This window comes from Fusarium poae, chromosome 3 (genome assembly GCF_019609905.1).
Source record: "Fusarium poae strain DAOMC 252244 chromosome 3, whole genome shotgun sequence".
NCBI lineage: Eukaryota > Fungi > Ascomycota > Sordariomycetes > Hypocreales > Nectriaceae > Fusarium > Fusarium poae.
In genome coordinates, this window is record NC_058401.1 from 846,439 (window position 1) to 868,231 (window position 21,793).

The following is a 21,793-nucleotide window of genomic DNA, read 5'->3' on the forward strand; positions in this document are numbered from 1 at the left end:
CAAATGTCCGCTTTTGGCTGACATGAGTCAAATATCTCACCTGGTTTTGCTTTCTACTTGACATTCAAGTCTATATTTACGAAATGACTTCACATTGGTGCGATTCCTTTTACTTTGAGTTGGTTGGTACTGATTGCTGGCCTCAACGTCTCGAAGAAAGACAAAGATCATCATTTCAGCTCAGCAAATTCAACGAACAAGCTGTTGGGTGCAAGTTTTGCTCAAAACTGGCGGACTTGATTGCTTACCGGCTACAATGTAACTCGGCCTTTACGAATGGAGATGACGCTACTACTCACAAAGTTCCCATCGTTCCGGAGGATGCGAACTTGTACATCTCTCACGAAGTGAAGGAAGTGCGTAATTGGTCTTTTGGTTTTGAGGGCGTCACGTCAAGGAAGATTGTGGTTATTGGCGTAGCTATCGGAACAAAGCACATGGAGATTATTCTTCAAAGATCCGGTACTGGAGGTCGTGTCCCTGTTGAATTCTCATCTGATGGTTTGGGCAGTGATGGTGTCACGTTTCAACCTCCCGGAACCTGGCGGGTTGATCCACCCGGACTGGAGTACCAATGGCAGGATTTTCCAGGCAAAGATATAGCAAAGTTGGAACCGACGTTTGGAAGGCCAAGGCCACTTCTGGTTGACTTTTCCATGATTAGGGAATGGATACGAACATGCGACCAACAGCACCCTATTTGTCAGCACGATGGAGTTCTAGTTGACATCCCACAGTTTCGCTTGATCGACGTTGAGAGGATGTGCATTGTACAAGTTGACGTTTCCAAAAGACCCCCTTTTGCAACTCTCAGTTATGTATGGGGCAATAAACCATTCCTACGACTCGTCAAGGCAAACATCAAGGACCTACAACTCCCGGGAAATCTTGAAAAGCTGACATTACCGTCTACCATAATAGACGCGATGGCCATCTGTGCCAAGTTGCAGATAGGACATATATGGATTGATAGTCTTTGTATAATCCAGGATGACGAGTCAGATATGATTCAAGTCATTGATAAAATGGATACAATCTATCGTGAGAGCATCCTGACCATCGTGGCTGCGTCTGGCATAGATGCCCACAGTGGTATTCCTGGCATTCGAACTGGAACCAGATCTCTTGAGCAACATCCTCTGGAAATACGAGGAGTGGGGTTGATTGATTCAGTCGACACTGGCCAATTTCGTTTCCAGGGACCATTCCAAGAACCACTCTGGATATCAAATACCCCATGGGCTCAACGAGCTTGGACCTTTCAAGAAGCTCTCGTTTCTCGAAGGTCACTCTTCTTCACCGCAGAACAGGTCTATTGGAGTTGTAGGGAAGGATTATTGAGCGAAGATACCACAGAGCATTTTCGCAATAACGAGTCTCCTTATGTGCCTAAAAAACGATTAGACTCCAACTTCGATCCTCAATCATATCTAAAGCTTGCTACTACCTTTTCAACCCGCCGACTAACATATGAGGCCGACATTGGTCGTGCCTTTCTCGGAGCTCAAAAGCATCTCGATAGGAAATGGGGTGGACACAAATTCTCATGGGGTCTACCCCACGGCTCTTTTGGGTCTTTTCTAATGTGGGAGCGTCCAGCACAAGAAGATCGGCGAATTCGTATAGGTACACATCCCATCAGACAACGGGATGGAAGTATAGTCCAAGTACCTTTCCCCAGTTGGTCGTGGATGGGATGGACCGATGGTGGGAAGCTTGTCAGCTTCTATGGAGATGAACCAAAGCCTCACAGCCCGACATTCTATGTTTTTGACTCAGCAGCCGAGCTAATGGAAGTCTGTGACGAGTTCACGTTGCCGTCTCCATTACGGGACCTCCTGGTGGGTGACTCAAATGTGCCGACTGAGGTAACAGAAGCACAACTCCCTCAAGAGCTTCACTTGACACCCTCAATAAGACACAGTGCTTTGATCTTTTACACAGAGGTTGCAACAGTCAAGTACAATCCGTCACTAGCATTCAAAGCAGACTCCGTGCTTGATATTCCAAGCGATCTCAAGATGAGAAGTTTCGAGTATCCATTCTCAATACAGATTGGAAATACCTATCACCGAATTGTGGAGCAAGATCAAGACGACGAGTCAAAGGATCTGGAGGAAATAGATCTCGTAGCTGTATTTAGTGGCCAGATGACGAAGCCAAGAAAATTCAGAGGACAGTATCGATTGCATTGTTGGCCGGTACTGAAGAGAGATGGGGTGCGGATACGGGCATCTTGTGCGAGTACAATAATTTTTCTGACCTTGTGGAAACAACTGCCAAGGCGAAGATGGGAATTAGTTACTATGTTATAGTGTGACTACGACGTCGAAAGTTTCAACTCAATTGCACCAAGGAATAATATCAAGCTACGTAATTCCCATTTTGAAACACGTTCCATTTTAAAGCTCTTTTCTTCTCAAGGGAGTGGTTTTGAACCTAATACTGTACCGGTGTTTCTGATTCATTAATTGTACTCTAATGATGTTTCAGACCTCCATTGGTACCCCAGAGGACTTCGAAGTTTATGACAGGTTTTAGCTTGGCAACATTCCTCATAGACTCGACAGCCCTTGTGGCGCACAACCTGTTATCAGCATCAACCCAATGAACATCAAGACATTTCCTGAAACTCATTGCTTGGAATTCAGATTTTACTGCGTTGACGCATAGTAATCTCGCGTCTTGATACTAATAGAGTACCTACTTACCTTACTTGGAGATTTTCTTCATCTTCCATCAATATCTCTATAATAGTTTTCGCAATAATGATTTTCAGGCATATTCCCATTATCTGCTTTGCAGGTCTAGTATTTTCCCGCAGTCTCAAAATCCGCCACAAAGATGTTACATGCCACAGTCGAGTCGATGCTCAGAAAGATGCACACGCTGCAGGGTGTCACAATGTTAGCTCCTATCTGATCAGTGGCACATTATGTAAACCCAATGGCTGCGGTTGCGAATGGGGATGTATAAAGAGCGATGGGCACTTTGACGAATGGATCCCATACAAGTGTCCCAATGGATTTGGGGTAAGTTGTTAATTCAAATCTGGTTTCTTCACCTTCCTAATATGGCATATATGTAGAGCGATGTGTGTTCCGGAGAATAGTTCTTTGTTCGAACGATGGAAGAAGAATCGCAGGAGTTGATCTGAACCTATGTGGCCTACCAAATCGTGGAAAACGGCGGACTGGTGGTGTCGAAGAAAATTGCTGGCAGGATCACTTTCGCCCAGCGATATGGTAAACATTCCCTTTTCCGGAAAGCTGAATCGACCCGTTTAACAAGCATCTATTCAGGAATGCTGGACCATCTTATGAATGGCGACTTGAAGTAGTTCCTACCCTTTTTGGCTATACGACCTACAGAAAATTTGGCTATTCTTGAGGGACGAAATGTTTCTATTGCTAGGAGCCTAACTTCATTGCGTGATCCAAAGGTGTACGTTACTATCTGCCTAATTTCATATACATATACACGTTGATATTACCCATAATGATGATAGGCAATTATATAAGCTGAGAAATAGTAACTATTATTAGTGTACACTAATACATATACAATATTATAATACTTTGCAATTTACAATCCTCTGTTTTAATATATTGTAAAATAATACACTCTTCTTATTTACCTAAATACAAGTATCATCAGTTGAGAAATAATCATTAGTGAGTATTTAAACTGATAAGCTTATTTTATACTATATCCCGTTAGCTCAGCGAGAACATCATCACAGATACCCCACCAATCACAATGATCCTACAACCTTTTAATTGATAGGTAAACGAATAGTCTCTTGCCGATCAGGTCGATTTAACTATTTGCAGACTAAAGCTGTGATGATTAATGTGGTTCTTGACGCGATCTTTGTTCTCCGTGGTCTTTAAGCAATAGTCCCTCTGTTACCCCCTGTCAAAATGCAACCTTCCTTTCTGGGGTGCATCGGGCATGGACCATTTAGGAAGCTGTGCCAAGTCCCATCTCAGATACTTACTAGTTTTACCATAGTAACACTATCGCGCAATCCGTACCCTCATTGAGTCAGTTTGCCAAGAAGACGGAACGGCACTTGGACGCCGATCAGTAGAGTCGAAAGATGACTATAAATCATAGCCAAGAGCCCTCGATCTACCTTCTTGGCATCCATCTCATCACCACTTCTCTAATTACCTCTCTTTGCCAAAGATGGCTAGCCTTGTTCGTCTCGCTCTTTACTTGGGAGCTCTCTTGCCCGCTGCTCTTGCTGCTCCTACAGCTCCAAGCAAAGGTTCAGACGAGATCCCTGGTAAATACATTGTTACCCTTAAGTCCTCCACTTCTGCTGCCAAGGTTGAATCCCATATTCAATGGGTTGGTGATGTTCATCGCCGCAGCCTTTCAAAGCGCGAAACTGCTGGTATTGAACACAAGTTCAACATCAAGAACTGGAACGCCTATGCAGGACAGTTCGATGAGGACACTATCAAGGAAATTGAGGCTAGCCCTGAGGTAAACTCCATTGATCAAATCTAAAGACTTCTACTAATGCGAAATAAGGTCGCCTTCGTTGAGCCTGACAAGATTGTCAAACTTAGTTACGAGCAGCCCAGCGAGCTTTCTGATAGGGCCCTGACTACCCAATCAGGAGCTCCCTGGGGTCTTGGAACTATTTCCCACCGCACCTCTGGCTCTACTAGCTACGTCTATGATACCTCTGCTGGCGAGGGCTCTTATGCCTACGTCGTTGACAGCGGTGTTCTGATCTCTCACTCCCAGTTTGGCGGTCGAGCTGTTGCAGGATACAGCATCTTCTCTGGAGCCAACACTGATACCCTCGGACACGGTACTCATGTTGCTGGTACTATCGCTGGCTCCACCTATGGTGTTGCCAAGAAGGTCAGTCCACGAGGCTATATAATGAGGGGACTGTGCTAAACTCTATAGGCAAACATTGTTTCCGTCAAGGTTTTCCAGGGAGCAGAGGGAACCGACTCTGGTGTTCTCGCTGGTTTCAACTGGGCTGTTAATGATATTACCTCCAAGGGCCGCGCTGGCAAGGCCGTTATTAACCTTTCTCTTGGTATGTTACATCTTTTCATGCGATGAGAATATTCTGCTAACAGGTAGTTTAGGCGGTGATGCTTCTCAGGCTTGGGTCTCTGCTATCGACGCTGCATACAACTCTGGTGTCCTGTCTGTTGTTGCTGCCGGTAACGGTGATGACAACGGAAACCCTCTGCCCGTGTCTAGTCAGTCCCCTGCCAACGCAGCCAACGCCATCACTGTTGCTGCCATCACCTCTGCCTGGAAACCCACTTCCTTCACCAACTACGGTATGACGATTCCCTCACCTTCTGAACTCTGCGAGTGCATATCTAACTGTCAAAAGGCGCTGGTGTCGATATCTTTGCTCCTGGTCAAGGCGTTCTGTCTGCATGGATTGGGTCCAACAGCGCCACTAACTCTATCAGTGGAACTTCGATGGCTTGTCCTCATGTTGCTGGTCTTGCCCTTTACCTCAAGGTCCTCGAGGGTCTTACTACTCCCGCTTCCGTGACAAGCCGTATCAAGGCTCTTGGAACTTCTGGAAAGATTACTGGCACCCTCTCTGGCAGCCCTAACCTGATTGCCTACAATGGAAACGGCGCCTAAGTATGAGAGGATACACCAGGGTGATACCGTTTTGGCTAGACTTTAATATTGGGCATTATACTATTATAGTAATTTGTCATATATAGTCCAGGCAAATCTATATTTAGGAAATTGTTTTTTGATTGTGATATCAGTAATGTTGCTATTAGATTGACATGTGATGTAAATGTTAGGAGAGTCGAAGATGAAAATATTGAACAAGCAGTTTAGTCCATATGAACAGTGAAGCACAACGGAGCCGACGCGATAATTCTTGTAGGCGCAGTCTGACTGATGGGAATGAATCCTTGTCACATGATCTCATCACTCAGTGCATTACCGGCGTCGGATAGTTTGCCAAGGCGGTTATTGCGGTTCAGGTCGTAGGTACATGGATCTGAAAAATTAACCAACACTTCAGGCCCACGTCTCATTTAGGCAGCATAGCCGTTAACAGTTAGCCTGAAATTTAGAAATGAACACTAGAGTCTAAGTGCTAAATATTGTCGCTCTTGACCGCTCTACAAGCAGATAAAATCAATCATGACTCAATCTCATTCTTTTTAAATCACAATTCCGTTTATACATTGGTACATATATCTCCAAGATTAAATCTTTCATTTTCTCATCTCATTCAACAATCTCCATTACAATGGTTCGAACAAAGACAAGAGCCAGGTCACCCCTACCAGGAGCCACCAGTGTCCATCGCGATGGAGGCAAAATCATACACCATAACCGCATATTCAATGATCACACTGGCAAACCAGCTTTGATGTCATGGAAAAACAGTCCATCCCGTGGCATGCTGCCCCCTCTCGCTTCCTGGGTATACTATATGGTCCATCCAGATGTGTCACACGATTTTGAAGGCGAAAACTTTGCCAGTGGATTAACTTCTCCATCGAGTTGGGGTGGTCGAGGCGGTATCTGTCGCCATGAGTTTTTCTTCCTGCCTGGTGCTACAGCTGAAGAATGCCATGCGCACTATCTTGGTGAGATAAAAGCTCGAGGTACCATTTGGCGTCAGATCCGCAAGGTCAACAAAGCTTTAGAGCTCAAGAACCAGGGGGTCGTCATTCAAAAGGAAGAGAAGCCGTGGTGGAATAATGACTCTGATGATGAAGACGAAGACAGCGAATGCCAGGTGAATGCATTCGTAGGACAAAAAGAGTACGACTGGGTCCATGATCCGTCATTCGATGAGGAATATGCAGACTGTCAACTTCCTGGATTAGTATGGCCCATGAATGATCGAGCGGTCCAAGACATAGACTACCGCGGATGGTTCTTTATATATCATGATGAAGATACCGATGGCATACGTGGGAAAGAAGGGAGCACTGTTTCTCTCGTCCGGTTTGACCCAATCCCTTATGAATGGGATGAGGAGAACGATGGAGTCAGGACGTGGGATCCGATGGACCATCCTATCTGGTCCGTACCTATCCCAGTCGTGAATGAGAGTAACAATGAATATACCGTAGGCATGTGGCAAGATGCTAGGAAGGAATCAAGTTGGGAGGCAAAGGCTAATGAAGCCACTTCTGATGCTTGGGACATGGGCTGGGAGACTTGGTGATATTATCACAATGGGTGACCCTCTTTAAGTATTTTCTTACGTAGTATTGACATAGTGTATGAAGTTAACATCTAAAACTACAATGTCTCTGCTTTCCCATCTTCAAGACGACGGTGAAATAAGTAGCCGCGAAACTTGAAATAAGAATATCTGTCTGTTTAAGGTACATAATTGTAATAACGCTAATAAACTTGATAACTTCCTATACCAGCCAGGCTCCTTCCAGTAAACAATTAAAATAGCCTTGCAGGATTCTACGCTTTACTTTTCCAGATCATAGAGCAGGGGTCGGGCCGCTTCCATCAATTGTTTATGTATAACCAGCCACTATCACATTCAATAGTGAGCGGGGAAACAGATACCAATTTGGGGAATGCTCAGCCTGATAACTATTGAACCATAAATAACCACTCATACACCAGTATTTTCAGCCTCCAAACGGGCTAGAACGCCGGTTTCCTTCCGCAGTCCAGCGCTATTAGACCCTTGGCCGCATTCGGTCGTTCCAGCTTACCACTAGTTATTGACTGCATGGAGCTGAACTGTTTTTGGCGCTCTTGGGTGCAGCTGTGCTTCTGAACTGAGACATATGAAGATACAATACAACCCCTGTTTAAATGTGAACACAGTACCTAGCACGGGATATGTATTTTCTTAACAATTATCCTAAGTCTGATTGGCTTTAATTGATATAGATAGACAAATGAAAGGCAAATAGCCTCCCTTCTTGATTGGCCTATCAGCACCCTTTATGTCAAGGAGTTACATTTAAACAGGGTATGTATTGTAACTGTAGTTCTAATTTGCTATCTGTCATGTTTCCTACATATATCACAAATCAATGGTTTCACTTTCATAATTCTAGAACAAAATGGGCTGGCTGAACATACGCTCTTACCGAACTCCACTTGCTGTCTATTACCCTCCTTGAACTAACATAAAAGAATCTGAGATCTCACGAATTGTCACAAAACATCACCATTCTACACCACTTCCTTTGCTTCCACATTTGATAAACCCAAATCTATTGTCATGGCAGACAACAGCGGAACATACGGCATCAAGGGCCTTCCGAGACCTAGAGACGCCGTCACTCGTCATCCCGAGGGTGGCATTCCTTATGTTGAGAACTTGCCAGTTCGTTATGAAATCTCAGTCCTGGCCAGTTCCACAGACCCCTTGCTTCGAAAGCAATGGACCCTTTTGGTTCTCGCTCTTGAAAGGTTTAAGCTTAAGCCTGTGAATGAAAAGCTCTCCTACTTTCAAGTTGCGGGTATTGTAAGTCTTGTCGCGAGTATAGAATTGATGTATGCTTACAATATTACAGCATGGGTATCCAGAAGGCGCTTGGGATAATGCTCCAGCACCGAGAAAAGATCCCAAGAATCCCAAGAAAGGAGATCAACCTTATGGTGGTTATTGTAACCATAACGGTCTGAACTTTCCTACTTGGCATCGCCCATATATGGCACTATTTGAGGTATGTGTCCAGGAAAAACTGCTCTATGCCTGGTGACTGACGTTGGCAGCAATGTATCTGGGACAATATGAACGACATCATCAACCACTGGATCAAGGAACACAAACTCGACCAGGACGAGGAAGAACTTGCGCAATGGAACGTAGCCAAAGACACCTGGCGCATGCCCTACTGGGACTGGGCTAGACAGCAGAGCTACAACGAGGACTTTGCCTATCCTCAAGTTCTTGTCCAAGGTCCAGTTCGCATCTTCCCACCTGAGTCCATCAAGAAGTTTTATCCTCCTAGTGGACTCTACGCTAATCCATTCTGGAGCTTTGAGAATCCTGAAAAGGATGACGATGGAAACCCTCGTGCATTCGGTGACATGCCCAAGGGTAAGAGGGACTACAACATTGAAGACGACCCTGTCAAGCACGACCCAGCCCCTCCACGGGATAAAGAGGATGTCGCATGGATGCCTGTAAGTCTGCAATCCATCATGCTATCAGTCTTTTATATACTAACTCACTTTCAGTGGAGTGAAGCAACAGGAACCAGCAGATACGGAATCTTTGTCAACAAGGGCGCAAAGAAGTTCATCGGCCTCGAAGGTGTCAACAATGCCTGGGTTGCCAACAACCACCTCTCCAACATGACATGGTACCCCATCACAGACAGGCAAAAGGCACAAGCGAAGAAGAGCAAAGACTTTTATCTCAAATGGAACCCTGGAACTCTGGCTGACTCTGTGAACCGCATGTTCTCACCCAAGTACAACAGCACTTGGGGACAATTCGCCTCGACTAAATGGACCTACGAGGGTTACGGCAATTCTATGAATGGCTTCTTGTCTCTCGAGTATATCCACAACAATGTTCATGTAGGTATACTCTTCACCATTTACCACATTTACATCACTAATTTCTACAGAACATTGTCGGCGGCTCTGACTTTGCCACTGGTGTTGGGCATATGAGCGATGTGCCCGTTGCTGCATTTGATCCAATCTTTTGGCTACATCACACGTAAGTTATGTCTCCATCGCCAACAAACATCTTTAACATTGGTCGCAGTCAAATAGATCGCCTGCTGTCTATCTGGCAGTGTCTCTACCCCAAACTATGGTGGGATCAAAAGGAACCAACCCGACCGGGCGAAGAGAACGTTCCCGATGATACAGAGGATGATCTTCTATACCCATTCCACGACAAGGACAACGGCGACCCAGTCAACGACGTTTGGACAGCAAGGAAGTGTCGTGATTGGACCGTTTTCAACTACCAGTACGATGATCTCATGGACTTGTCTCAAAAGGCCCTTGATGCAAAGGGAAACCTCGATGAACCCAAGTTCCAAAAGCTTCTTCAGGCGTATATCCACAAGACATATCCCAGCACCGAACATCTGCTTCGCGACATCAAGGATAATCGGCATGTCCACATTCCCGCGGGACTGACCCCCGATATTCCCGACATTGATGAGAATTCCTGGAAGGACTACATCATCAACGTGAAATATGATCGTTACGCTTTGGGTGGGCAGTCTTACACTATCAAGTTCTATCTCGGTGGTCCAACTGATGAGGATGTGACTCACTTTGAGCCGCAGAACTTTGTCGGAAGTGTCTATACCTTTGGCGGTGGTTCTCGCAAGACTCGGGACTCTTGTGCCAACTGCAAGACCCAAGCTGACGCTGGCGTTTTTTCGTGCGCCCAAGTTCCTCTGACGATTCAACTCCTCCATCACACCATTGATTGTGTGAGAGATCATCCAATCACGAAATTTGATGACGTCGAGAAGTATCTCGAGCTCCATCTACGCTGGAAGTTCTTCGGCTTCGGTGGATTTGAAGTTGATGAGGAGGAACTTGATCCTTTCCACAAGACCCAGGTTACCGTGTTGCGCGGAGTAGGGCAGCCTCATCGTGTTCTAGCACCTACCCAGGTCAAAGCTACCGAGTTGGAGACATTCAGTGTTGCAGCTGCTGACATTTCAGTATCTGAGTCATCTAATATGTCTACTAATGGAACTAATGGCTCAACCGGAGGAATTCCAGTCGCTCTTCCGCCAGTTTACAGTGCTCAGCCGTATGAAGCTTTACCGGCGATTACTAATAACAAGCACTTTGGCTTGCAGCATGATGGGACTTACGGGATCGCTCGTTAATGACACGGTTTTCAGGTTCACAATATTACCATTCAAATAGCTAGTTCTATCCACATTAAATCAATTATTTATTAATAAAGCAAATCGTTTTCATGTCTTATACGATCCCGATGGCTTAAATGACTGTAATTAACAAATGCGCCGCGACGCCTGCTGTTCAAATTAACCGATCAATCTTGACACAGCATGTTTAATATATCGTCAACATCCAATACATCCGCCCATTGATCCAGATCTTGATCTAAGAACATATTCGAGCTCACAGTTATGTCAGGAAGAGATTTCTCACTTCTACGTATTGACTCACATATTGTTTCGTAGATCTGACCTACAACCCTCTTACTACAACGCGCCGTCAAGGACCAGTCTCGCATGCTTTCAAACAACCCGAGCACCATTTCGATCTGACTCTTCCAGTCAGAAATTGAAGAATTTTGAGGCTGCCAGACCATACTCAGCAGTGGAATCATGACTGCCTGGTAAAGATGCCATACAGCATTCCAGCCCGACATTTGATCGTTCTTCCAGCTTTGAGCTATATCCTCGACAGCTATCTTGGAAAGTTGCTGGCACTTTTCTATGGCATCTTGGTCGATTGATTGAGAGTATATGCCAGGTTTTGACGCAGCGTCTAGTAGTGCTGGTCTACATAAAAGCATACGCAAGTTCCAGTATTGCCATCTCATGGTACATCGACCCAGATGGACCAACTCATCGGATTCCTGATCGTCACTAAGAATCGACGGAAGACTATCGTACCAGTTGACCAACATATTATCGAAACGATCACGGTCAGCAGGTTTGAGAAAAGGAGTGACAGTGAGCATATCCTGAATCTCAGTCGCGATCCTGCAAAAGCGAATATTCTCGGCCAGAAGCATTATTTCCATGTCGTGTTCTGAGTCCACTTCTCCATGCGTGTTGGTACTGAGTTTTGGTGGTTGGATATCAATCGAAGGACAAAAGCGGCCAAAAGAAGGTCTACCCAAGGTCGTAGAAGCTGACGTATCAAGACAAACTAGGCACCACCAGATACGTCGTCTCAATTCCACTACTTGAAGCTGAGCATCTTCTTTGTCTTGATCTGACGGCTCGCGATGGAAGCCAAGAGCGCTCGCCATACGAAATGCTGCACCGAGGATAGCATTACCTCTGTTAGGCCGGTTGATGTAATGAAAATAGTGACCTCCGAGGATAGCAAGTGCTTGTAGCGTTTCAATGTGACTGCTTCCAAAGGCACTGAGATCTAGATATCGCATGGCACTGGTGTAGTATTTGTAGTGGTCCCGGTCGCTGGATTTGCTAGCTGCAATGCTGCCCATAGCTAGCACCATGTTCAGCAGTGCAAGCCAGGGCGAGTCATGCCGTTGACCCTTTAAATAGGTTGTCCGGAAGGATGTTTCATCAAGTAATGGAGTCATTATGTGTATCCTTTTAAAGTATACATCGACGAGTGCCTGACCCTTTCTACTCCACTTGACACAAGGGTTCTCAGTCAGAGATTGAGTTACCTGACTGTACTGAACCCCATTATCGCCTACTGGAGGACATTCATTATAGGTCTCCTGCCGAGATGCGAGTGAGGCACGCAGCTGAGGTCGCATCTGGAGGATAGCTCTAAGGGCAGCCCTGATGGATGAGATACCGAGGTAAGAAGCTTGGCGGTCTAACGGAAGGGACAAGGCGTTGACATCATCAGCCTCGGCGGGTAGTGGATCACGTTCGCGTCGATCTTCATCCCACTGCGAGTCTTGGGTAATTGAGCCGTTGGGTGTGTTATGGGAGCGAGAAGTCAAAGCCGTGCCATTTGGACTGGGTCCAGAGTTCAAGACAAGCTCACGAAGTTCCTGGTCCGATAGTGAGACAAGATCTGATATATCTCGGTTAGGAAATAGGCGACCTAAAATGGAGTCGCGTTCCTCGATACTTTTGGATAAGTCCTCAACTGTTCTATTCATCATATTAGAGTCTCATTAACTTTATGTGAGGAAAATACTTACTGTTTTGAAAGTACGGGACGTCGGATGGGTTTGACATAGACGCAAGTCCCACGTGATCCACGATATTCACACCTGTTGCAAGGTTGTCGGCCATCGCAGCGTATCTTTCGACGTTTACAATCCTCGCATGCACGGAGACTTCTTTTCTCATTCGAGGTGCGTGAGATACGCTCTTCGGCAGTGCCTTGGACTTGGGGGACAGAAGAATCAGTCAGTGGGCGGGGGATCCAAGGTTGCGTGACTTACAGGTATAAAACATGACGGATGCGTTGCGGAGTTGCTCTTGTCTAGATTCATAAACTTAGAGAGATACAGAATGGGCGTTCAAAGTTATTGTATCATAAGTAATGACCGTGCTGTGTCACTTAGACGCAAAGAGATTCCCCGGATTAGAGAGAAAAGCTTCTTCCTGTCTCCGCATTGACTGAGTGTGGGGAAATGGCACTAGCCCCAGCAGGAACGGCTCGGAACCATCCGTGATCTAATGAGGACTAGCGGTGTTGATCTATCCTCGGTAATAATGCGATCTACAACATGGATCTTTAAATATGATCAAAAGCTACCCTACAACGGGCAGAATATAACACAGCGACACCTCCGACTGGGTAACTCAATAAAGTTATATAACTTCAATGATAATGGAAGTGATAGTAGTGAGATAGAGAAGATAGATAGAGAGATATTTTCATTACAATAAACGTAGTCGACATTACGGGAGTTAGTGAGGTTTCGAAGCTTACCTTTTCATTTTGACAGAGTGGTTGGAGTAGTGATGACAATTTTATTCGTAGACCCAGGAACCTTGAATGTAGTAGATTAAGAGACCTTATGATAGACAAGTAAAAAATAGTAGGCAAAGGTGATATATTCTCAGTAATCTTTATTTGATCAGACAGATGTTGTGCAACCTCATCTGATGAAACTCATGTTATAATTCGTGAGGATGGCCGAGGGTGGTGAGGAGAAAGTAATCCGGAGCTAGGCCCAAGACAGCCACGGGTAGTCATTTCCCGTCGGCGATCTCTGAGCCAGGGTCCTCAGTTCCCGAGCCAGAAACGGAATAGTACATGCTACGGGCCGAGACTATTTAGTGATAGCGTATTATTTGGTGTTAGTACTATAAGCCACCGAATAATGAAATCTTAGAAAATATCTTAACGGTCAACTGGGTACAGACGCCCAATTGAATTTGAGTCTCTGAGAACCTCAAATTGACATATTGTACATCTTCAAAACCCCATCGACTATGCCTGTAACCGCCCAGCGAGCCCCTCTAGACAAGGGATGGTCTTTCAAAAAGACGACAGACGACCAAGACTCGTGGAAACCTGTGGCTCGAGTGCCCACTGTCGCTCATCTGGACTTGCTGGATAATGGATTGTATGTTCCAGATACCTCATGATTCAATTTGTACTGATTGTTTGATGCGGTAGAATTTCTGACCCGTTCCTCGACATGAACGAACTCGATGCCGAATGGGTCGGAGAAACAGCATGGACGTACCGCACAGTTTTTGACTCTCCGTTAATCGAAGGTGCTGCCGTGTACTTGATCTTCGAAGGCCTCGACACTTTCGCTCAAGTCTTGCTCAACGATTCCGTTATTCTTGAGAGCGATAACATGTTTCTAAGCCATCGCGTCAACATCACAGAACATCTTCAAAGCAAGAAACCCAACACGCTTACCATCAACTTCGACAGTGCGCTTTTGAAAGGACGAGAACTTCAAACGCAGTATCCTGGCCATAGGTGGGAACTGTTCAATGGGGAGGCTTCTCGTCTTGCTGTGAGAAAAGCGCAATACCACTGGGTGAGATCATAAAATTTAATGAACGACGTTTGTTGCTGACCAAACACAGGGATGGGACTGGGGTCCATTTCTCATGACTGCTGGCCCTTGGAGACCTGTTCGTCTTGAAGTGTTCTCTGCTTGCATCAATGACATGCTCATCAAGTACGACGTTTCTCAAGATCTCAAGACCATCCAGGGCACAATAGAGCTCGAGATAGAAGGGCCATTTGACAAGGCCGATATATGTATCTCATGGAAGAGAAGCCCCGTCTTTACTACGTCAGTGGACAGGTCTTCTGAAAGCCGTCTCGTGATTCCTTTCCATATTGGTATGTACCTCCAAACACGTGATGAATTTTGATAGTATTGACAATCACGGTAGATGATACCAAGCTTTGGTACCCTGCCGGGTATGGCCCTCAATCACTTTACAATGTGACTGCCACAATCGCTCTAGACGGTCATGAACTTGACAAGAGAAACAAAGACACTGGTTTCCGTCAAAGTGAACTTATCCAACAAGAAGATTCGCATGGTAAATCATTCTATTTTCGGGTCAACAATATCGACATCTTCTGCGGTGGCTCTTGTTGGATTCCAGCTGATAGCTTTCTGCCCCGAATCACGCCAGCCAAGTACCGAGATTGGCTTGAACTCATGGTAGAAGGAAATCAGATAATGACAAGGTAAGATATCACTGATGCCATATCCGTTTAACATCACTTATACAATATTGTTTAGAGTCTGGGGCGGCGGCATCTACGAAGAGGAGGCTTTTTATGATTGCTGCGATGAGTTAGGCATTCTAGTCTGGCAGGACTTCATGTTTGCCTGTGGAAACTATCCCGTGGGACCATCTCTCATCGATTCTGTCCGTCAAGAAGCAATCCAGAACGTTCAGCGCCTACATCATCACCCGTCCATAATCATCTATGCAGGAAATAACGAGGATTATCAGGTTCAGGAGTCTTGCGGCCTTGACTATAACCCGGAAGATGTTGATCCCGATTCTTGGCTTAAATCTAATTTCCCTGCCAGGTATTATTACGAATACCTCTTACCCGAGGTGGTGAAGAACATATCTCCTTCAACAATATACTGGCCTGGGTCTCCATTCTCTAACGGTAAAAGCTCCGCGGACAAGACTATTGGTGACATGCATCAATGGAATGGTACGTAACAAATTAATGTTGCGAATTTTGCTGATCGCTGATATTTTATAGTTTGGCATGGGACACAAGAGAAATACCAAGTCTTTGATACCTTGGGAGGAAGATTCAACAGTGAATTCGGCATGGAGGCTTTCCCTGCTTTATCAACTATAAAGCATTTCATAACGACCGAGTCTGAACGATATCCACAGTCACAGACCATGGATTTTCACAACAAGGCTGATGACCACGAGCGACGCATTGCAATTTATGTCGTAGAAAACTTCCGCCCCCTCCCAGATCTAGAGGTATGCAAGAACCCCAACAAGACTGAAACTAACTCACTAATATTCCATTAGTCTCATCTGTATCTTACCCAGCTTTGTCAAAGCGAGGCCATGACTTTTGCTTATCGCAGTTGGCGTCGCCAATGGGGCGATGATCGTCGCTGCGGAGGTGTTCTCGTGTGGCAAATGAACGACTGCTGGCCCACCATCTCCTGGTCCATTGTCGATTACTTCCTCCTCAAGAAACCAGCATACTACGCGATACGTCGAGCTTTAAAACCCATTGCTGCTGGAGTTCAGAGACAGCATCATGATTGGAGCGTTGTCCATGCTAAACCAGCGAAAATATCCTCATTCAGTGCTTGGGTCACAAGTAGCGAGCAAGAAGCAGTTGAAGTCACTGTGGAAATTCGTTTTGTTTCTATCACAACGGGTGAGGATATCAGGGACAAGGTTGTCAAGAACATCACCTTGGTTCCTAATGGTACTACCGATGTTTTGGAAGGGCAGATTGATAACACCAAAGATGAGCCTCATGTTATATCGGCGAGGGTTTCGAAGAATGGTCATTGTGTTTCTCAGGATGTCGATTGGCCACAGCCTCTCAAGTATCTTGATTTCTCCGACAGAGGTGTCAAGGTTGAGAGAGTGACTGATGGATATATGGTCTCGGTTGACAGACCTACTAAAGGGTTGGTTTTTGAAGAGGTGACAGGCATCGCCTTAGAGGATAATTGCATAGATGTTATCCCGGGTGAGGCCGTCAGCATCAAGGCAAGAGGAAATGAGCAACTGCAAACAGGTCCAAAGTTTAGGTACCTTGGGATGTAGCCGGGATCTCTCAGTTACGAATTTAGGAAATGATCAATTCGAGGTTTATAAATGCAGAGTATTTCTTTACATTCTTTCAACATTTATAGTGCTAAATTGATTGATTGCACTAATAGGACTAAAACTATACTATCTTTGCGGTTGAATCTGGCATCCAACGTATAATAATCTCTATCTGGTTATTATTGGCAAATTTTGTAGGATATGATATTTCGCTGTAGCAAGTTCATAATAGTACTTTTATAATACAACTACTCATAACATTCCCCGCCCTAGCGCAATCCATTTCATACCATGTCTCTGTCACTTTCCTTAGTCTGGGTACCTGAAGGAGATAATCTTCTTCCGCCCTCACGTCGCCAATTGAACAGAACATGAGGTTTGGTCCTGATAGACTCTCTAAGCTTTTCTTCACTGCACTCCATCCAGGTCTGGCCAACATCAGAACTGAGAGGGTGTAACGGCGTTCCTCCAAGCAGGAATTGGTCAGCCGCGCGTCGATCAAACGAGGCAGTGATGTCAAGATCGTTTGCAATTTGCTCGCAGAAAACGTCAAGCGGTAGATCATTAGCATCATGACCAAACGGGTTTTCAATCTCTTGGCCGATGAACAATAAGCCGAAGATGATATAGGCCGCCGTGATAGTAGCAGGGATAGCAATCCATCCAAGTGGACCAGTCAGCTGGAATGGCAATAGCATGACATACACAAAGGTGATCTGACTGATGGCGATGGTGTATGCGACAGGTAAAGGCGTGTTTAGGACACGATCGCAGCCGACAGCGACGTCATTGAGCGTGGTGAGATGGTTGTAAGCGATGGTCTGGTGAATAGAAACTGGCAATTGCTTGTTGGCGATTATCGAGTCCAGGGCTATCGCTAGGTGGTTCAAGATCTCAAGAGGAAGGTTTCCTTGATGTTCTTCAGCTCTCTTGAGATGCTTCCGAGGATCACTTTGAGCGAAGGAGAGACCGAGATAATGGCCGGCAAACTTGCCAAACGTCGTGGCCCGCTTCGTCGGCGCGGTTGTCCGTCCAGTAAAGGTAGACAGGTGCGCAATATATGGCTGCATGTCTGGTTGACTAGCACAGTGTTCGAAACGAAGGGTATGTTTAAGGGCAACGGCATAGCCAGCGATAAGTTTCAATGCCCCAAGCTTCTTAACCAGAATCTCACGGGGGTCTTGGTTACCAGCACCACTGTCATCGGCATGAATCCAGATAATCCGGCCAAGTGTCTGAGACGCAGTGGCCAACGTTCCCCAGTACCGGCGGCCCTCACCGTAGCGTTCATAGGCAGTAGATGACCGGAAAGAAAGGCTCAGACCAACTACAAAACCAAGAATGGTAAGAAGAACAGAGTTGACACTCAAGTCATGGACCTTTTTGGAGATGACGGTGATAGCGGTTGCCCAACAGGCAACGAGTAAGAGTGGCAGGATCAGTGACGGCATGATGGAGCCGTGGAGCTGAAGGACAAGGGGCCACTTGGAGTGTCGTTGAAGATCACGAGGGCCACTGAAGTAGTTGAGATCATCTCCTCCATTGTCGGTTATTGGGTGGGTGGCATTGACAGAGGGAGAAAGGGGGGAAGTGTGGTGTTTTGGATCTGGTTTTCGCTCTCTGACTTGAGACATGGTATGAGGCTGGGAGTGCGACTCGCAGTCACCAGCGCCGGACATTATGATAACAAATTCTTAAATGGTCTTTAAGAAAACAGTTGACCACGGTTTTGAATATAGATATAGAGTGAGGAGTAACAATGGACTCACTACCAGGGGCAGTAAAGCCAGGTTATATACCCAGGGGTTACAACGCCACCTCTTAGAATGGTTAACAAAGTTCCTCAAGGGATTCCAACATTTGGTGACAATCACCGGGCTCTCATTATCGCGGGGGGCTAGTGTTCAGACTATTGAGACATGAAATAAGTTAACTCAGGGTGTGACTGACCCCCCCTAGTGATGGTCAGCCCTGGTCTTTAGATCGTATGATTGGTCAAATTTCAGCCTACCCTATACCAGTTACATAATCAAGAGACCGGGACTGACGGTCACTAGGGGGGGTCAGTCACCCCCTAAGTTAACTTAAGCTTAGAGATAAGCATTTGCCAAGATGGGCTAGGCCGAAGCTTGATTAAATGAGGGAGACCCTGAGGAGAAGTGGAGACGCTTAACAAGTCAGATGCCTGAGCAACGCAAGGGATTTACAGTGAGTTCCGTGACTTTTTTCCCCTCTATTATAGAGACATTTTTATCTGATAGTTGGAATGATTATTCCACTACCGATTTACCTAGCATTTCCATTGAATCAAACCATCTGATTGAGTTAAGATACATGTAACCCTGACGCTTCACCGCAGGCTGGAACCGGTAGTTACATTTTAACGCCCCTTGTAGCACGGTCCAGCCTTCAGGGGGAATTAGTGTAATGAAGGGAACATCATACACTCAAGATTTAATTGGCCAGGATTGTCTAGTATGGAATTAGCCTGGGAACCATCAAAGCTGAAATGTTTGCGAGTCCACCCTCGGGCCACTCATATCTGCCTATGTGAGACTGGCCATGGCGCAGTCGCGTGACGCTTGGCAGGGTACTGTATTTATTGCATTGTACAGCCCACCATGCATGTCAGCTTGTCACTGGTTTCTGCATGCTCGTTTCAAGATAAACATTTTTATTTCCTCAAGGTCTGTCAATAGTAATGGTTACCTCGCATTAAGAATAATAAACATGTCACAATGATGTTTCTGTTCACTTTGTATTGTCGGTGGCTTGCGTATATCTAGAATGTGCAGCTGGATTTTAAACGCTAAATTGAATCCCAGCATATTCGGTGCTAAGATGTTTCTAAACTGCGCCATCATTTCTCAAAGAATGAACACAGCCCCCCACTAGACGAATCTGGATAGAATGGCATTTCAATTCGTATGACTTTGCCCTTGCAAAAGCAATAGAACATGCCTCTTTCTTGGAAAGTTGACCTATATACCTTTCCGGAATGTTAGGCAGTGATGCATATATCAACTCATCCATAACACCTAGCTTAAGATGTATTTGAGTTATGAGGGCAAGTACAGCAAGCCTATAATTTTGGACGAATATGGTGTTCAGAGCACTAGCTTGAATCGCACGGCTGTGCGTCAGGAGTGACAAGAAACTATTCTGAGCGGCTATATTACTTACGACAACATTTGGCAATGCGCGCCTAATCTTCCCAGTGGTGCGATTCCATATGATGGTCATGCAATCTTCCATGGCTCGGAGGAGTATGTTGTTGACAATGGAAGGCTACTAGTGCAGAGGCTGTCCGATCTACTGGCCGTCAGATGACCCATCTTACGTCGTTTTAAGTGGTGTTGCCGGAAAGGCTTGACCTCCTTTGTTCCATTGTTGCCCTAATTCATTCAGGGTACCTGTCAGTCGACGGCGAGTGCTAAGTGTGAGTTCTCCTCATAGTAGCCACTTGAGGCGTAGACAAATTTCAGAATATTTTATAAAGTGTTATCTGGCGCAAATGATCAGAACCGAATTAATATACAAGTCGCTGCCACGAGATGCCTCAAAGTGCCAATCTTTTGGGTCATATCGGTGTCAGTGAGAGAATCACACCAATGCAAATACGCATCATAACTGTCATCGTGGTCTCCTGTCATTGGATCGACAATGCCGCTGACAGCATTGCATCTAGGATGCATAGTGATATAAGCCTAACAAGCCTGTTCCATCCCACACAAAACGGTGAAGTTGGCGCTTAGCACTGGGGCTGTGTTCAGAAGTGGTATAGTTATTGGGATTTTAGTCAATAAGTAAATCTGCCTTACCGATGCCGTTTATAAACCCTCTAGGTCAGGAAATTCAAAATGATCAACGTTCATCTTCAATTTACTTCAAAAAGATGAAGAAATGTTCATTTGCTGAATCTACATAATTATCAAACAATCACTCGACACAATGGAAGGTCTTGCTGCTCTCTCAGTGGCAGGGGCAGTCATCCAATTTATCGACTTTGGCAGCAAGTTACTGTCCAACTCTCGCCAGCTTTACCGATCTGCCGACGGTGTGACCACTGAGACATTAGTTATGAAGCTTGTAACTACTGACCTCAGTACACTCCTCCAAGGATTGAGGCGAAAGCTTCCCCAAAACAGACCAATGACCAAGGAGGAAAACACTTCCGAGGATGACGTTGCAATTGACGACCTGTGTAAACGATGTGTCGAGGTTGCCGAAGAATTGCTCCTACGAGTGAACAAGCTCAAGCTTCAACGCCGAGACGAAAAGTCCAGCGGAGGCCTGAAAAATGGCGTCAAAGACCCTAAACCGCTGGAGCAACAAGGAAAGTCTATGGAGAATTCATCAAAGGCGGCACTGAAGCAGCAATGGAGTGGATTGATGAGAGCAGCGGATGCTGGTTTTGAGGGCTCTTTCAAGAAGTGGGACAGCTTTAGAAAAGCATTGGAGGCTTCCTGGAGTAAAAGCGAAATTGAAGCTCTGGCCTCCACGATTCGAGAAATCCGAGGCGAAATTGAATTTCGAATTCTTGTTAAATTGCGGTAAGTTTTCTGTATCCTCCATGTCACCGAATTAAACAACAGGTGCTGAAGAAGCATAGTACTACTCTCACGGCCGTTGTCCTCCAGCAATCACAGTTCTCCCATCAGTTGACGCAATCAACGCGAACGCTCTTGGACAACTTTACCAATACCCGTGATAAGCTGGCCCATGAACTTAAATTGCAATCTGAAAGACTCATCGAGATGCAAAACCTGGGAAAACTGAAGACGCCTCAGGATATAGAAGAGTACCTCATTGGCAAAGAAAAGGCCGCAGGGACGCTGGAGACTCCTGCTGGTATACAGCAAGTCGATCAAGAATCATTCAAACCTTCAACCCGGGATAAACAA

General features: G+C 45.6%; 7 protein-coding genes across 7 annotated transcripts; 5 read left to right on the top strand and 2 right to left on the bottom strand.

The window, feature by feature from the left end:
- Positions 1–83: 83 nt before the first annotated feature.
- On the top strand, positions 84–2,541 carry FPOAC1_007673 (uncharacterized protein; the record flags this gene model as incomplete). The annotated part of the gene is made up of 2 exons (XM_044852123.1): positions 84–2,135; positions 2,494–2,541. The coding sequence occupies 2 exons, from the start codon at positions 84–86 to the stop codon at positions 2,539–2,541; spliced, it is 2,100 nt and encodes a 699-aa protein (XP_044704793.1).
- A 1,650-nt stretch (positions 2,542–4,191) lies between these two features.
- Positions 4,192–5,637, top strand: PRB1_2 (proteinase B; the record flags this gene model as incomplete). The annotated part of the gene is made up of 5 exons (XM_044852124.1): positions 4,192–4,494; positions 4,543–4,881; positions 4,930–5,065; positions 5,118–5,318; positions 5,375–5,637. 5 exons carry the CDS (start codon positions 4,192–4,194, stop codon positions 5,635–5,637), a joined length of 1,242 nt encoding a protein of 413 aa, XP_044704794.1.
- Positions 5,638–6,268: 631 nt separating this feature from the next.
- On the top strand, positions 6,269–7,198 carry FPOAC1_007675 (uncharacterized protein; the record flags this gene model as incomplete). Its single annotated transcript, XM_044852125.1, has 1 exon — positions 6,269–7,198. One exon carries the CDS (start codon positions 6,269–6,271, stop codon positions 7,196–7,198), a length of 930 nt encoding a protein of 309 aa, XP_044704795.1.
- A 1,032-nt stretch (positions 7,199–8,230) lies between these two features.
- FPOAC1_007676 (uncharacterized protein) lies at positions 8,231–10,826 on the top strand (the record flags this gene model as incomplete). The annotated part of the gene is made up of 6 exons (XM_044852126.1): positions 8,231–8,476; positions 8,526–8,678; positions 8,728–9,141; positions 9,196–9,540; positions 9,591–9,685; positions 9,734–10,826. 6 exons carry the CDS (start codon positions 8,231–8,233, stop codon positions 10,824–10,826), a joined length of 2,346 nt encoding a protein of 781 aa, XP_044704796.1.
- A 170-nt stretch (positions 10,827–10,996) lies between these two features.
- On the bottom strand, positions 10,997–12,920 carry FPOAC1_007677 (uncharacterized protein; the record flags this gene model as incomplete). The annotated part of the gene is made up of 3 exons (XM_044852127.1): positions 10,997–11,067; positions 11,134–12,771; positions 12,827–12,920. The coding sequence occupies 3 exons, from the start codon at positions 12,918–12,920 to the stop codon at positions 10,997–10,999; spliced, it is 1,803 nt and encodes a 600-aa protein (XP_044704797.1).
- Positions 12,921–14,072: 1,152 nt separating this feature from the next.
- On the top strand, positions 14,073–16,886 carry FPOAC1_007678 (uncharacterized protein; the record flags this gene model as incomplete). Its single annotated transcript, XM_044852128.1, has 7 exons — positions 14,073–14,206; positions 14,260–14,635; positions 14,685–14,946; positions 15,000–15,303; positions 15,359–15,789; positions 15,841–16,076; positions 16,128–16,886. The coding sequence occupies 7 exons, from the start codon at positions 14,073–14,075 to the stop codon at positions 16,884–16,886; spliced, it is 2,502 nt and encodes an 833-aa protein (XP_044704798.1).
- Positions 16,887–17,173: 287 nt separating this feature from the next.
- Positions 17,174–18,523, bottom strand: FPOAC1_007679 (uncharacterized protein; the record flags this gene model as incomplete). Its single annotated transcript, XM_044852129.1, has 1 exon — positions 17,174–18,523. The coding sequence occupies one exon, from the start codon at positions 18,521–18,523 to the stop codon at positions 17,174–17,176; it is 1,350 nt and encodes a 449-aa protein (XP_044704799.1).
- Between the last annotated feature and the right edge of the window lie 3,270 nt (positions 18,524–21,793).